The following is a 14,409-nucleotide window of genomic DNA, read 5'->3' as shown; positions in this document are numbered from 1 at the left end:
AACATATATCAAATTATAGAGTTATTTGAAACATTATAGCTAATTTATGATTAAATGAGTGAAAAGTTTAGCCAAAATAATTTAAAATGATAAGTTCCTTTAAAAATAGATATTGTAGTATTAACACATGCTACTTTTAGTCTTTCTAAATACTGTAAATAATTAAGTGTTATGTATGCAATATTTGGTAATAAAATAGTAAGGCCCATTTTAAATGTTATACATAGAAATTTTCATATTTCTTTTAAGTCAACCTTAGGATAGCCACTTCCATTGAGAATGGTCAAGTGGATTATGGCCACATTTAGTTTTATGTAAAAATAATCATGATCATTTCCTATATTTTTTTAATGCTGGTAGCATATTCTCCACTTGCCAAGTTAACATATTGTTCTAGATTCAAAGAAGAATCAGTATATTAATATTTTTTATGTCGTGATGTATACAGCTATTTGGGTATGTGGTTGATGGAAACTACCACTTTGACACTAATATTTATGTTTCTGAATATGTAAAATGTGAAATTCCCCAAATGTGAAACTTCATGGAATTCCAAGCCATCTATTTGTAGTATATATACAATCTCCTGTTATTCAGAAAAATAATTTTTCTTTAATAAATATTTATGCTCTGTACATTTGACTTGAGGCTGGCGCATTCTCTCTCTCTCATACATATATTCTAAGTTACATAATTATTCTTCCCTAAAACTCTGATTAAAACAGCCTATTTTTATGAATCTTCATACTGGTCTTTATAATAAATCTACTAATCCATATTCCCAATGTTTCATTGTACCTATATATTACTTGATAGGGAAGATCGTTACTAGTTATATTCTTGTTACACTCTTCTTTTTGTATTATGTCCTAATGGGTTTTTCATTAATGATAATTCTTCCTCTCTCATTAGATTAAGAACTGCTCTAAGGCAGAATCTTTCTTCATTGCTCTTTTTTTCCTCTTTATTCTTGGCTTATTTTGGTGCTTTCCATAGAATGGCTACTAAATGACTAATGACATTGAAGAATTGGTACGATAAATAGTTACACACTACTATTGACTTACAGCTTTCATTTATAATTATAGTCGTAATTGATATGAGCTATTTTGGTCATATATATTTTAGCATTCTGTGTAGGTATTTTTAAAAACATTTATTCTTTAGACAATTATATTTCCTTCAAAAAAATTATCTACTTCTTTAGCTATTTGTGAAAGGCTTTTTCCCCTATAATTTTAATCCTATAAAATCAATAAATAGGCTGAATTTAATGCTTGTTTTAATAATATTGTTTTAGGATATTGATAAAAACCCAAGTAAACTTGAGTGATTCAATTATAGAGCTTTTATACAAATTTAATATTAGTATAAATCATAATAGATGTATCATTTTATTTCAGTTGAATGTGCTAAGGTAATTACAAAGAGTTTATTATCTAAACAGATAAAATATTTCACCACTTTTACAATACTGTTTCCATATTTTTTTACTTAACAAATCCTTTTCTTATTTCAAATTAATATTACCTGAAATAGTTGACTTATACTTTACCTATATATTTATATGATCTATACTTTATGATTTTAGGATCTTACACATGTAATTTGGCATCAGAATAGAATTTACCATTTATGTAAATCCAGTGTTTTATAGAGTTAAAAATGTCCTTGAAATATTCTCAAGAAACTATTAGTAGGCAACACCTCCTGACTGTGTTTTTGGTTTACTTAGGCCACATTTCCAAAAGTGTATCCCATGGAAATAGAGTAGTATTGTGATAGATATAACTTTAAATACCAAGTTCCAATCTCCCAGAGTCTTTTAATTGCTCTCTGCCTCTTGAGATACGTAAGAAAATGCATGCTACTTCCTGTCAATTTATGTTAAGTACATGGGACAATAATAAAATATGTATTTAATTTTAAAAAGTTATTTCATAAATATAATTTTAAAAACAAATTTTAACATTATATGTTCTAAGTGTGAAAAATGCAGAATTATCTTTAAGAGACGTGTGAGATTATTTTTAAATTTTCTTGAAATACTTTTAATGTTTGCTATATTTCAGCTTGTTTCTATTTTTAGTGGTCTCCTAATTAAAATTATAGGCAATTTCCAAAATTATAAGTGATCCATGTTCCCAAAATGTATATATCAATTATTTGGAAAGTGAAACACATTTTCTATATAAACAGTGACATTTTTAGAACATCTCATAAAATACTAGTATAGAACTAAGCTGACATAAAAAAATATTTTTATGGGAAAATATATTCCAGGTTATAGTACAGAAATAGCTATTTCTTCAGGGCATCCCTAGCTTTTAAAAAATGTAACCTATTTTTTTCTACATGTGATTAAAATTTGAGCATGAAATTCAGAATTAAATAATAAGTGCAAGTCTTGTATTTAATTAATACTCATTCAGACATATTTATTGAACACTATGGTAAATACTGGAAACAACTATAAACTGGGAAGACATAGTTTCTGTCCTCTTAGAGGCTTCCACTCTAATTAATGTGAGATTAAGTAAAAAGACAGTTCCATGTATTGGAAATATAATGTAGCAATTCCATAAGAAAGACACCTAAGATAGACATAGGGTCTCAAAGAAGTATCTGTGAAGTAAGTTTCATCTATGCTGAGATTTTAAGGATGAGTTTCAGTTAGATGAGTGAAGAACTGCGGGAGAAGGATAAGGCTGTTCCAGGAAGAGGGAGCAGAAATTTTAAGTACTTTGGTTGGAATGGCTGGAGGAGAGGATGCCAAAAGATAAAGCTGAAGAGGTAATCAGGTTATATAATATGAAGGGCTTTATAAGACAATTTGAGAAGTGAGCTTAAAGCCAGGAGCTAGATTTTGAGGGGTTTGAAGTAGAGAATTTGCTTAAAACCCCTCAAAATTTGCATTTAGGAAGACTATTCTTGAGTTCATATATGGAGAATGATTGAATAGAGAAAAGACTGTATTCCTGATAAAAATTATGGTGCTGAACTTAGGAGGGGAGATAAGCTGACATATAAAAGGTATAGTTAAAAGATAGAAGAGGCAAGACTTGAATATTGTGGGAAGATGTGAGAATAATAGAAAAGAATTAAGAGTGCCCCCATATGTTTGGCTTGAGTGTAGATAAAGGTGCCACGTAGTGAAAGAATGCAAGAGATTGAATAGGTTGGGAATAAAATAATGAGTTCAATTTTAGGTAGGTTGAGTTGTATGTGTTTATAAGACATTCAACTGAAATTGTTATGGGATAATGGTAGGAAGTGGGATATATGGATCTAAAGATAATCAGACCAGAATTTACATGGTCATTGAAACCATGAGAATAGAGGAGATTGTGCATGATGAGTGTACAGAAAAGAGGTAGATAGCTAGAAGACAGTCAACCAATTCTGACTCACAGATATGTTTTGTTTGGCCATTAAAGTATTTAAATGTATTCAAAATTATTTCAAATGTTTAAAAATTGATAGAATAGAAATAAAAAATTGGATTTCCAGCTTTTCATGAAAAAAATTCATAATGAGACAGTCTTAGTACTGCATTCTTGCCTGGCAGTCAGTAATCAACTGAAACTAACAACTTTTTTTTTTGTAGGTGGATTATATGCTATCCAGTCTGGCATGATTCTTATTCAGGCTACTTAACTCATTTGCAATATTTGCCTGGCTCCTGTGTGCTCTTGAATTCTAATATGGGAATAGATGGCAATCTAGGACAGAATACAAAGACATATCAATACTTAAGATACAAAAATAGAAAGTATGTCTACAAAGAAAATTATCAAAAAGCCATTGTGGTGAATGGGGGGAAGAGAACTAAATAGGGTTACTTGGAAGGATTATTGGGCATTATATAGATGGATATTACATGAATTTAAATTCATTGATAATTCTATCTAAAGTAATTTTTGTGAGAATTACAGAATCCAGAGTATACAGATGCTTTTGTATTTTTAAGTCAATTTCTAATGGCCATAAGTTTTGCAAGGAATACCTGGTAGTTTTTGGAAGTTTAATGTTAGGGAACAGTCAGAAAGATATACATCAAAGTCAGTCATTTTATCTAGGCAGTGAAATAATAAAGATTTTTCCTTTTAACTTTTGGCATTTTCTAAGTTTTCTTTTTTTAAAATAAATAAAATTTCTTATATAGTTTGAAGAAACCATTACAAATAACAAGTTTAATGCTAGATTATTTTCTGAGCTTGACTGTTTAATGAAGTCTGAGAATTAAAACGAAGAGTCTTGCATGTGGTCTAACTAGAGTTCGGTGATTCCACTAGATCAATGAAAAAGGATTCCATGGACCAATAATTTTGGAAAATATTAATTTGCAATGTTTATTTACATATTACAGCCCTAAGAAGTTCCATAGAAGAAAAAACATTTAACTTTGTTTAGTTCAGAATTTCCAAACATTTTTGATATGGAACACTATGTGAAATACCTTACATATTCACTAGTTTATCATGGAGTATGCTTTAGTATTTGTTGATCCAGTCAAACCCAAGAGACAGGAGTTTGTGGTTTGTTAGATATTGTTAGTTCTCAAAGAATAATTGAAGGATATTGTCCTTTATCAGAGGCATTTATACCATAGTAAAACACTGCATTTATGTGTAAATGATGTAACTGCAAAAAGCTCTGTAAACTTTTTATGAAGCCCTGTTTAGTTTCTTTTCTTCCTGCATATATTCTAGAATGCAAACAGTAACTCTAATTTCCAATTATTCCAATGATTTTAACAATCATAATAATACCATTTATTGAGTTCTTACTATGTTTTGACATTATATTAGGTACTATATGTATATTCTAATCCTCACAATTATTCAGTAGGGTCAGTACAACTATATCCATTTTTAGATGAGAAAATTTAAAACCACTAACAAAATATCTGGTAAATTTGCATTTATTCTTCTGGGTAATTTTGGGGAGTCAGGAATCTGGAGTCACTTAATTTGTCACTTTTTCTGATTCCAAAGAGTTTCTAAAACTTAAATCTTTATTGTTTTATGTAGAATTTTTGATGATTTCATGTAGGCTTAAAAAATTATAATTATGTCAGTATAATCATAATAGAATTAATCTGGCACAATTAGGTCATTGAAGAAAGGGTATGGAAAATTGAGCAATAATAAATGTATGGTCATATTATGTAAGATAATATTTAACCATGACATAGTCACATTCAACAATGATATGAATTAAAGTAGGAAATAGAAAGAAACGTACCAGCTATCAGAGTAGAATAAATTTAAAGTTAGATTGACAGAGCACAGGTCTCTTTAATAATATGCTCTTAGACTCATAATCAATTATTGATTACCCTGGGGACCAGCTAAATGAAACATAACCAGTGAACTAGGTTTCCCCAGTTTGTCAGTTTTCTGTATGCTGGTTATCACTAGAGAGAGTTTTCTTTTAAATTGGAGGAGCCTCTATAATTTCCTGTTGGAGCAAAGTCAGAGATTTCATGTCAAAAGGAAATTTTAAATCAGGTAGGTATGTACTTTGCAATTTGGTTGAAGCAGGGTTACAGCAACAGCTTCATGGCTGTATGTGTTCCTTTGTCTGTATAAGTAAAAGTTCAATTTCAAATTTTCAGAGGCTTTGATCTGGCAACAAACATGTACGATAATAAAGAATTCCATTGTTATGTGGATCTGTGTTCTTAAATCTGATGTTTTTTTAAATCACATCTATTTTAATGGAGTTAGTAGGAAAAAGAAGTCCTAAAGAAAAACAATCTAAGACTCATGAATCTAAGTTAAACCCCAGAATAGTAGAAGAGTATTCCAGTATAATCCTAATTTCTTTGTCCCAGTCTCTAACAATAAGATGTTTTAATGTTTATTTTTTAATTATTGTTTTGAATTGATTTAACAGATCCACAAAGACTCATCCAGGTCCAGTTGTACATTTAAGCGATAGCCCAAGAGATGAAGGGAAAGTGAGTATTACAATACCATTATTCTTACATTTATTTTTCTTACTCTTGAATGAAAGTATTTCTTACTATTATTTGATAATGAAACATTTATAGCATGGTTCATAGCATTCAGTGTAATTTAAAATTAAAATATGTTGACTGATTGAGCAAATAAATGAATGAATAAATTATTCACACTAATAATGGTCGCATATTAAGTCTTTAGTTTTACCTAGATCTAAGGTTGATATTTAATTCTAGATTTTTGAGGAAGGTGTGTAACAAATGGAACAGTTTTAATTTACAAATATTCTATGCTTGAACTTAACAATATGACTATCTGTATTGTTACTCATTGGCCTCTGCTATTCAGTTTTGGTAATGATGAATGACAATATTAAATAATCATAAATTAGCCAATCTTGATTTTATAAGTAGGTAATAATATAGAAAATGTTCTCAGATTACAAAAATAATCCTATTCTCTTGATTATTCAAAATTGTCCTTTGATGATGAGGAAACAAAGTCAGTAACATGAAAAGATCTAAAGTGTCACTTTCACTTAAATATTGTCTACGTATATAATTTTTGCTAAGTACTATAGCAAACTCATGAATAAATTATGTAGTATAGGTTTGGTTCTTTGTATATTTTTAAGTGATAGAAACTGAATTAACCTAATAAATATTGAACCCGAAAGGCAAGTCCACCTGATGGCAATAGAAGGACGTTAGATTTCTTTAAATTGATCCACAAATACAATGTATTTATAATCAGGTATCATCAGAATTTATTGATTTTTAAGAACTCAGCTGATTCTAAAATTCATAAGAAAAAGAAAATATTTAAGAATAACTAAGACATTTTTGAAAAAGAAATACATTGTGATATTGGTACAGGGTTAGATCTAAATAGATACTCCAGACATGGTTCAGGCATTTGGGGAAATTTTGTACATTTTAGAGATGTTTTAGGACATGATAAACTGTTGAATAAATGGTGTTGGACAATTGGCTATTTTGAATTAAATAGTAAGATTTCTCTACCACATACCATTCACAGAAATAAATTCCAGATGGAGAAAATACATAAATGTTAAAAATACAACTCAGGAAGTTTTTGAAGATACTGTAGGAAATGGGTTGTTACTGTGGAGTAGGCACTTCCTTGGGCAAGACATAAAACCTAAAATCATTGAGGAATATACCATAACAAGACAATCATGATAAGAGATGGACAACAAAGTGGGAGACAATATTTGCTACATATATATACAGCATATACAATGAACATGCAAAATATGTAAAGAACTTGTATTTCACAATAGGAAATCAATGGATAATGCTTAATAAATCAAAAAGTGGCAATAGAAATATATTTATGAATATGGGAAGTAAGTCTACTAGAAAAGACAATTATAAGAGTTGAAGGTGTGGTTGTCTTTTACCTCTAGAGAACAGGGTTTGACAGTGAGAAGGAAACAGCCTCACTAATAATCACTGGGGAAATGTAATATATCATTATTTTCTCCCATCGGACTGGTAAAATATTAAAATTTAAATATATTAATAATATCAGGTAATGGAAAATGTATTGAAAAATGAGCATCTAGTTACAGTAATAGTAGGTATATATATATATACCAGTATAGGCAATTTGGCATTATCAACATTTAAAACATTTATTTATTATAACCTAGAAAATCCATTCCAGTTTACCAAGAGCTAAAATATTGAAAATAGCCTAAAGGTCTATTAATAGAGAAATGAATAAAGAAATGCTGATATATTCATACTGTGGAATGCTGTGCTGATATGGAAAGTTCGTTAAGCCACATCTTAAAAAAGAAAGTTGCAGAATAATAAGTACAGAATAAAACCACTTGAATAATCATTTGTATATTTACTTATGTATTCAAACACCCAAGGAAAAAAAAAACCTGAAAGGATATGTATAAATCTGGGGAGGATATTGAAGATTGGAAGTGGGGAAAATTGTCAAAGGTGTTCTTATTTTGCTGTGTTGTTTAAAATTTTATGAAGGAATATAATGTGTATTAATTGTGTAATTAAAAATGAAAAAGAATGCAAAATAAATTAGTATTAGAGTCAGAAGATTATATGTTTGAATTATGGCTCTACTACTTATTAGCACATATCCTTGAATAAATCACTTGACTTCTTGTAGATTAGTTTTTCCATCAGTAGCCTTTTGCCACATAGAAGTTTTTGATTTTAATGTATTCAATTTTATCAGTCTTGATATCTGCATTTTGCTTCTTATTCAATAAATCTTTCCCTTCCTGGGGGAAAATATAATCCTATTTTTTTTATCAGTTTTAAAGCTTTGCATTTTACAATTAGATTTTAATCTGTATATGTAATTTATATTGGTTTGAGATAAGGGTATACTTTATTTTTACATGTCAATTAAATAGTCAATCTAGTTTCCAATGATGAAGGACATCTCACTAATATATCAAGTTTCCATATTTGGATGGACCTTTTTCTGGACTTTGTTGCACTGATATATTTATTATTTTCCTATTATAGCACAATTTAATGACTTTACAAAATATCTTGCTATCTTGTAGACTTTCCTCCTCCTCTCTCCCATATCTTGGCTTTTTCTGAACATTTATTGTAATATATGAATTTTAGGATAAGTTTATTAAGCTCTGTTGGAAATATTTTTTGTGATTTAGTTTGAAACTTGGACATAGTAATTAATTTAGAGAAAATTTACATCATTAGATATGAATATTCCATCCATAAACATGATATATTCATTTTGGCTTTATTTTATTTTTTTCTGTATAAGTTTGTAACTTTTTTCACAAAAATCTTACATATCTTTTGTTAGCTTAATTCTAAGTACCTTATAGACTTTATTGCTCCTGTGAATTTTCTTAAAATCAATTTCATAGTTGATTTTTAGTGTATAAAATATTACTGATTTTTGTTATTTTGTGTTCAACACATCACTGAATTTTTTATTTTTAATAGCTGTTCTTAGATTTTCTGAGATATTTTATTCTATATCTTAAAGTTTAGTAAATATAGACAGATTTTGTTTCATCCTTTCCAGTATTTATAGTTTTTAATGTACATATTTGTTTTGTTGCATAGAAACTCAATGCAGTGTTGAATACAAATGGTTTTAATGGGAACTATATTTTGTTTCTAATCACAAAGGAAATGCCTCCAAGACTTCAACATTAATTAAGATGTTTGTTTCAGGTCTTTGGATGATTGCTTTTTGAAGTTAAAAAGTTTCCACCTATATTCAATATTCGAAGAGTTTTAAATTATGAATGGTATTGAATGCTTTTCCACATGTATCTAGATATATTTGTGCCAGTATCTGCCTATTGATAGAGATGCTATGGGCTAGAAATGCTTGGGGGCGATCCTTTGGGTCCTAGGTGATCCCCTATATTTCCCTTTTTGGAGCCAGTGTTGTGGCTGGACTGGTGTGTGTGTGTGTGTGTGTGTGTGTGTGTGTGTATGATTGCAAGGTGCACCTCAGCACATCCATCAGGGAACTTTTAAAAATCGCGTTTCTTACTCACAGGTCCTGGAGGGTACAGGGCATGCTTAGGACCGCATAGCAAGGTTATGGATAGAGAGAGATAACATGCAGACCTGGGTCTCCTTTTCTTGGGATCGAAGGTGGGGCATCTCAGGCTTAGCAGGTTTAGTTTTTACTGGTTAATTTAAAACTTAAGAGCAGTAATTAAAGCACAGTAAGGGAAAAGCCAACTATCAAATTGTCAGTTATCTAAATCAACACAAGCTTTCTAAAAATGAGGGGAATTCATGGGTGAGAAATTCATGGATGGGCAGCCTGACTCTTTATCTAGTTCTGTAGTGGGCGATGTGTTAATTCAAGATGAATGTCTTTGAAGTGCATGCCTTGGCAATCAAAAGTTTGTCAGGCACTTGCATTACAATAAAAAAAAAGCAGCTAACTGTCAAGCACTTATATTATAAAATGATTATTCCTTAATTTGTTATTTTGTTGAAATATGTCAATAGATTTTCTAATTTTAAACATTTTTGCATTTCTGGGATGAATTCAACCAAGAGGGGGAAACTTCCATTGAGGCTTGGCTGTTTGCTTCACCTTAGTTTTGGCAGGGTTAATCAACTTCAGGTGGTACTGTTTCCTGAAATTGACTGACTATGCCCTGAGACTTTGACTCCTCCCTTTAATTCTGGATTCAGATGATGTGCCATACTATAAGGCAGGAGATTTGGCTTCCCAAACAGCTGCCACAGGGATCAAATGACACAACTTTGAAGTGAGGTGGTGTTCAACTTCTCATGGAGTAAAGTTTGACTCAGACAAGAAACATGAAATAATTTCACTCCCGTTTCCTCCCTATGGTAAGGCTATTTTTGAATCATGGTGTTTCCATATAAACTGTTAGACATCCTGCTAGGCAAAGCAGATACACCTGCTAAATGACTGTGTCTTCTGCTTCTCTTCATGTAATAGTGGTTAGTGTGATAATGAATCATCTTACTTTTATTTTTTTTCTTCACTTTTCTTTATTGCAGCCCTAAGATTGCCTATCTCAGTGAAACATTAGCATTTAAGCCTTTCCTCAGGCTGTTTTCTACAGAATTCTGGTTAAGACAATATTTAGGAGAATTGTTCTAGATCAGGGATTGGAAACTACAGCCATGGGACAAATCTGGCATGCCATTGTTTTTGTACAATGTTTTATTGGAACACAGCCACGTTCATCCATTAACATATTATCTGTGGCTGCTTTCTTACTACAAGGGCAAGGCTAAGCAGTTGTGATAGAGCTACATGGCCTGCAAAGCTTAAAATACTTACCATATAGCCCTTTACATTAACAGTTTGCTTACTGCTGTTCTAGATTGTAGACCCTCAGGATGAGATTTTGGGGTTGGGTTGCCTCCTAGCTAAAATCAAAGATCTCATTGAGGTTTCCAAGTTGTATTAAACCCTATCATACAGTAACATCACAGTTACTTGAAAGTTCTCCTATAATTAGTTGGGATGAGGGGCTGATGGATAGGTAAAACAATGGGAGATCAGGTACCTGTGGTGCTTAAATGATAAAAGGTGATGATAATTATAACATGGAATAAAATAGCTTCCTTTGATGGCATTTATATTATTTTCTATTCCAACATAAATTATCAACAAAAATTAATAATTCAAAACAAAATAAATGTGTTATCTTACAGTTCTATAGGCCACAATTCCAACATAGTTTTCACTGGGCTAAAATCAAGATATTGGCAGGGTTACATCCTTTCTGGTAGCTCTAGAGGAGACTGTTTTCTTGCCTTTTTCAGCTTTTATAGGCTATACACATTCTTAGGCTTACAGCCCCCTTATTCCATCTTCGAAGACAACATAATATCTCTCTGACCTTCCATCATCACATCTCTTTCTAACCACAACTGGGAAAGGTTTTCCACTCTCAAGGACTCATGTGACTAGGGTGAGCCTATCAAAGCACTGGAGACTGTTTGAAAATAAAGTTAAGTCTGTTAATTACTGATTTAAGGCATGCTGGAGGTCCTCTAAGCAGATTTAAAGGATGTCTTAACCTCCTGCAGCTCTAGGGAAGATTGCACTACTGACCAGCAGAAGTATCTCTTTCACTGTTTCCGGAGAACAGTTTTCCTTTTCTAAGAGACTGTGTAATGTAATGACCTCACCTGAAGTAATTTCCCTGCTTGATATTGTTTATCCTCACAAGACCAACCTCCAATCTCATTACCTGTACAGAACCAGATCTCAGATCTCAGCATAGCCTAGGATAGCATAAATCTTCCTCCAGGAAGAAAAAAACTACATATTAAAGAAATGGAATAACCGCCAAGTATGTAGGAGTGTTTTTAAGGGTTTAAACTTAGGGCCTACATAGTGGAGAGTTCATTTACATGGGGTCACTCAACCATGATTTGAGATGTAATGCTTTGGGAAGGACACGTGAATCTGGTCCTAATCATTTGCTGGGGTGGCTTATTGAAGCCTGGACTCAACAGAGCATATTGTAAATAAAGCAGAGCTTGTTTGTGTGGTATTAAAGAAGTGATCAGATAACAAGGAGATGAGAATGTTAAAAAGGATATATTGTATTTGTCTTGGAAACTTAACTAGTGACTGTATTCCCTAGGAGGCTCCCAAGGACACTATCTTCATTTAACCTAATAAGGAATGCTCTGGAAAAATGAGTCTCAGCATATTTGAGAAGTTTGCTAATGGTTGTCCTTTTACTGGCTTTCATTGACAGTAGGAGATGATGGCAGAGAACCAGGCTCCATAATATTATGAAGATTAAATATCATGGATCGTGTAGGGGTCAGATGGCAATACTTAACCACTTGGCAATATGAACATAATTACCATAACAAGCAGTAAGGATGGAGTGGTAATGCAGGATCTATGGTAATAGCTTATATATCATGAACAAATTTGGTGGGTAGCTAACTATGATGTTTGATTTGCTTAATCAGAAAAAAAAATCAAGAACAGCTTAATTCTTAGCATTGACTACCAAAATGGAAAATCATAATGCCTGACCAGGTTTCCAGATATACATCAACTCATAGATCTAGAGCCTATTGACTGAAAGGGAGAGGCCAGTTGCCTCTGAAGAAGGACTCTGAAAGGCCCCCATAAGTACATATGGTAATTATAAAAGCATATGTGGTCATTTACAGGAGCAACTGTTTACTTTCTCAGTCGCTTTATCTATAGGGTCAGAGCAGACATTGTTACCAAGGGATCCAAAAAGTACTTGTAGTCCTTCAGTTATAGCCATGGCATATGGAACTAGGTAACTAGGTGATAAATGGAGTTTGAGCCCAAGTGTATCCCCTAGTAGGTCCAATGAGTATGTAGACACACTCATTTATTTTATACTCCAATTGTATAATTTGTACAGATGTGCTTAAAAACTAACATAATGCTTATATTGAATGCCTGACATAGGAATGAGAGTGATTATAGTTGGAAGGGACTAATGGAAATCCTGAGACTCTCTCCCTGCTAAGATTGTAAACAAAAGCCAGGCTGTGTCTCTGGAGGTGTTGCAGAGATTAGAACAATTATACTCGAATGATGAAATGGTAGTGGATATTGATACAATCTTCTTGAATTTAATTATTTGAGTTCTGCTAAAAACAATATGAATCGAGCTTGGTGTTCATAGACCACTGTAAAATTAACCAAATCATAGCCCCAATCACAGCTGCCTTGCTGTTGTTACTTTTACAGGTACAGACTAACATATCCCATGTCACTTGATAAGCAATTATTGATTTAGTGAACTCAATATTCATCAGCATAGAGGATCAAAAGCAACTTGTTTTCATAGAAAGGCAAAGCAGTATAACTTCACAATCTTTTTCTAAAGCTATGTTATTTTTCCTTCTCCCTGTCATAATATAGTTCATTTTCAAAGCAATTGCTAGCATTCTGATGGGCTTTGTAGAGACTGAACACCTAATCAAATGACTTTGTAAGCTGAGTTAACTATGTAAGCATGAGTAAGATGTTATCATACTCAGTGAGTCATACGATTGAGTGAGGGAAGTGACAATCCATTTTGTAATGAAAGTAGTATATTTAGGAAATCAGCCTTAAACTGCCCAGAAGGCATAACTAAATTAGGTAAATGGGAATTCCAGAATTTAATCTGTTGTAACAATGCCTTCTTTCAACCCACATATATGGTCTCATGTGGTGGGAGGGGAATACTTAAAACCAGCTGATGAAAGAGGACAGAATTCAGGTCTGGTTTATAGACACCATGTGATTGGTTGGTACATTTTGGACACAGACTACTGCTCAATTACATTTTAACTTAGGGGTGATGCTGAGTGACTTGATGAAGAAAAATCCTCACAGTGGATAGATACCCAAGCAGTATATTTGATTGTATATTTCATATGAAAAGTGAAACACAATAATAAAAATATCCAAAACCAAAAATTTCTACTTGGAAATTTAAAAAGTCTTTTTAAAACAACTACTAGGTCAAAAGAAAATACAAAATAACATCAGAGAATATATAAAAATTAACATTAATGTAATGCTACATATAATTATGAAATATAATTAAAACAGTTATAAAATAGTTCATAGCCTTTAATACTTATGTGAACAAAAACTAGAAATTTAATTGATTTATTTATTTTTATTAAGTTTATTGGGGTGACATTGGTTAATATAATTATATAATTTTCAGGTATACATTATAATTTGACATCTGTATATTCTATTGTGTTTTTACCACCCAAAGTTTAGTTTCATTCAGCTACCATATGTTTGATCCCTTTTACCCACTTCACCCTCCCCTGTCTTCCCCTACCCCTTACCCTCTGGTAACCACTAGTCTATAGTCCATGTCCATGAGTCTCTGTTTGTCCTGTTCCTTTGTTGCTTTTAGGTTTATATCCCACATATAAGT

The 14,409-nt window shown here is 31.8% G+C and overlaps 1 protein-coding gene across 1 annotated transcript in view; it reads left to right on the top strand.

Annotated features, from left to right (window-relative positions):
• STXBP5L (syntaxin binding protein 5 like) overlaps window positions 1–14,409 on the top strand; it is a 279,142-nt gene that overhangs the window by 58,835 nt on the left and 205,898 nt on the right. Inside the window, exon 5 of the mRNA XM_011355337.1 lies at window positions 5,902–5,965. Coding sequence (XP_011353639.1) covers window positions 5,902–5,965 — 64 coding nt within the window. The remainder of the gene's footprint in view (window positions 1–5,901; window positions 5,966–14,409) is intronic.

The sequence above is a fragment of the Pteropus vampyrus genome, unplaced genomic scaffold (genome assembly GCF_000151845.1).
Source record: "Pteropus vampyrus isolate Shadow unplaced genomic scaffold, Pvam_2.0 Scaffold1, whole genome shotgun sequence".
Lineage (NCBI taxonomy): Eukaryota > Metazoa > Chordata > Mammalia > Chiroptera > Pteropodidae > Pteropus > Pteropus vampyrus.
Note: the sequence above shows the minus strand (reverse complement) of the source record. Positions and strands in the feature narration are given on the sequence as shown.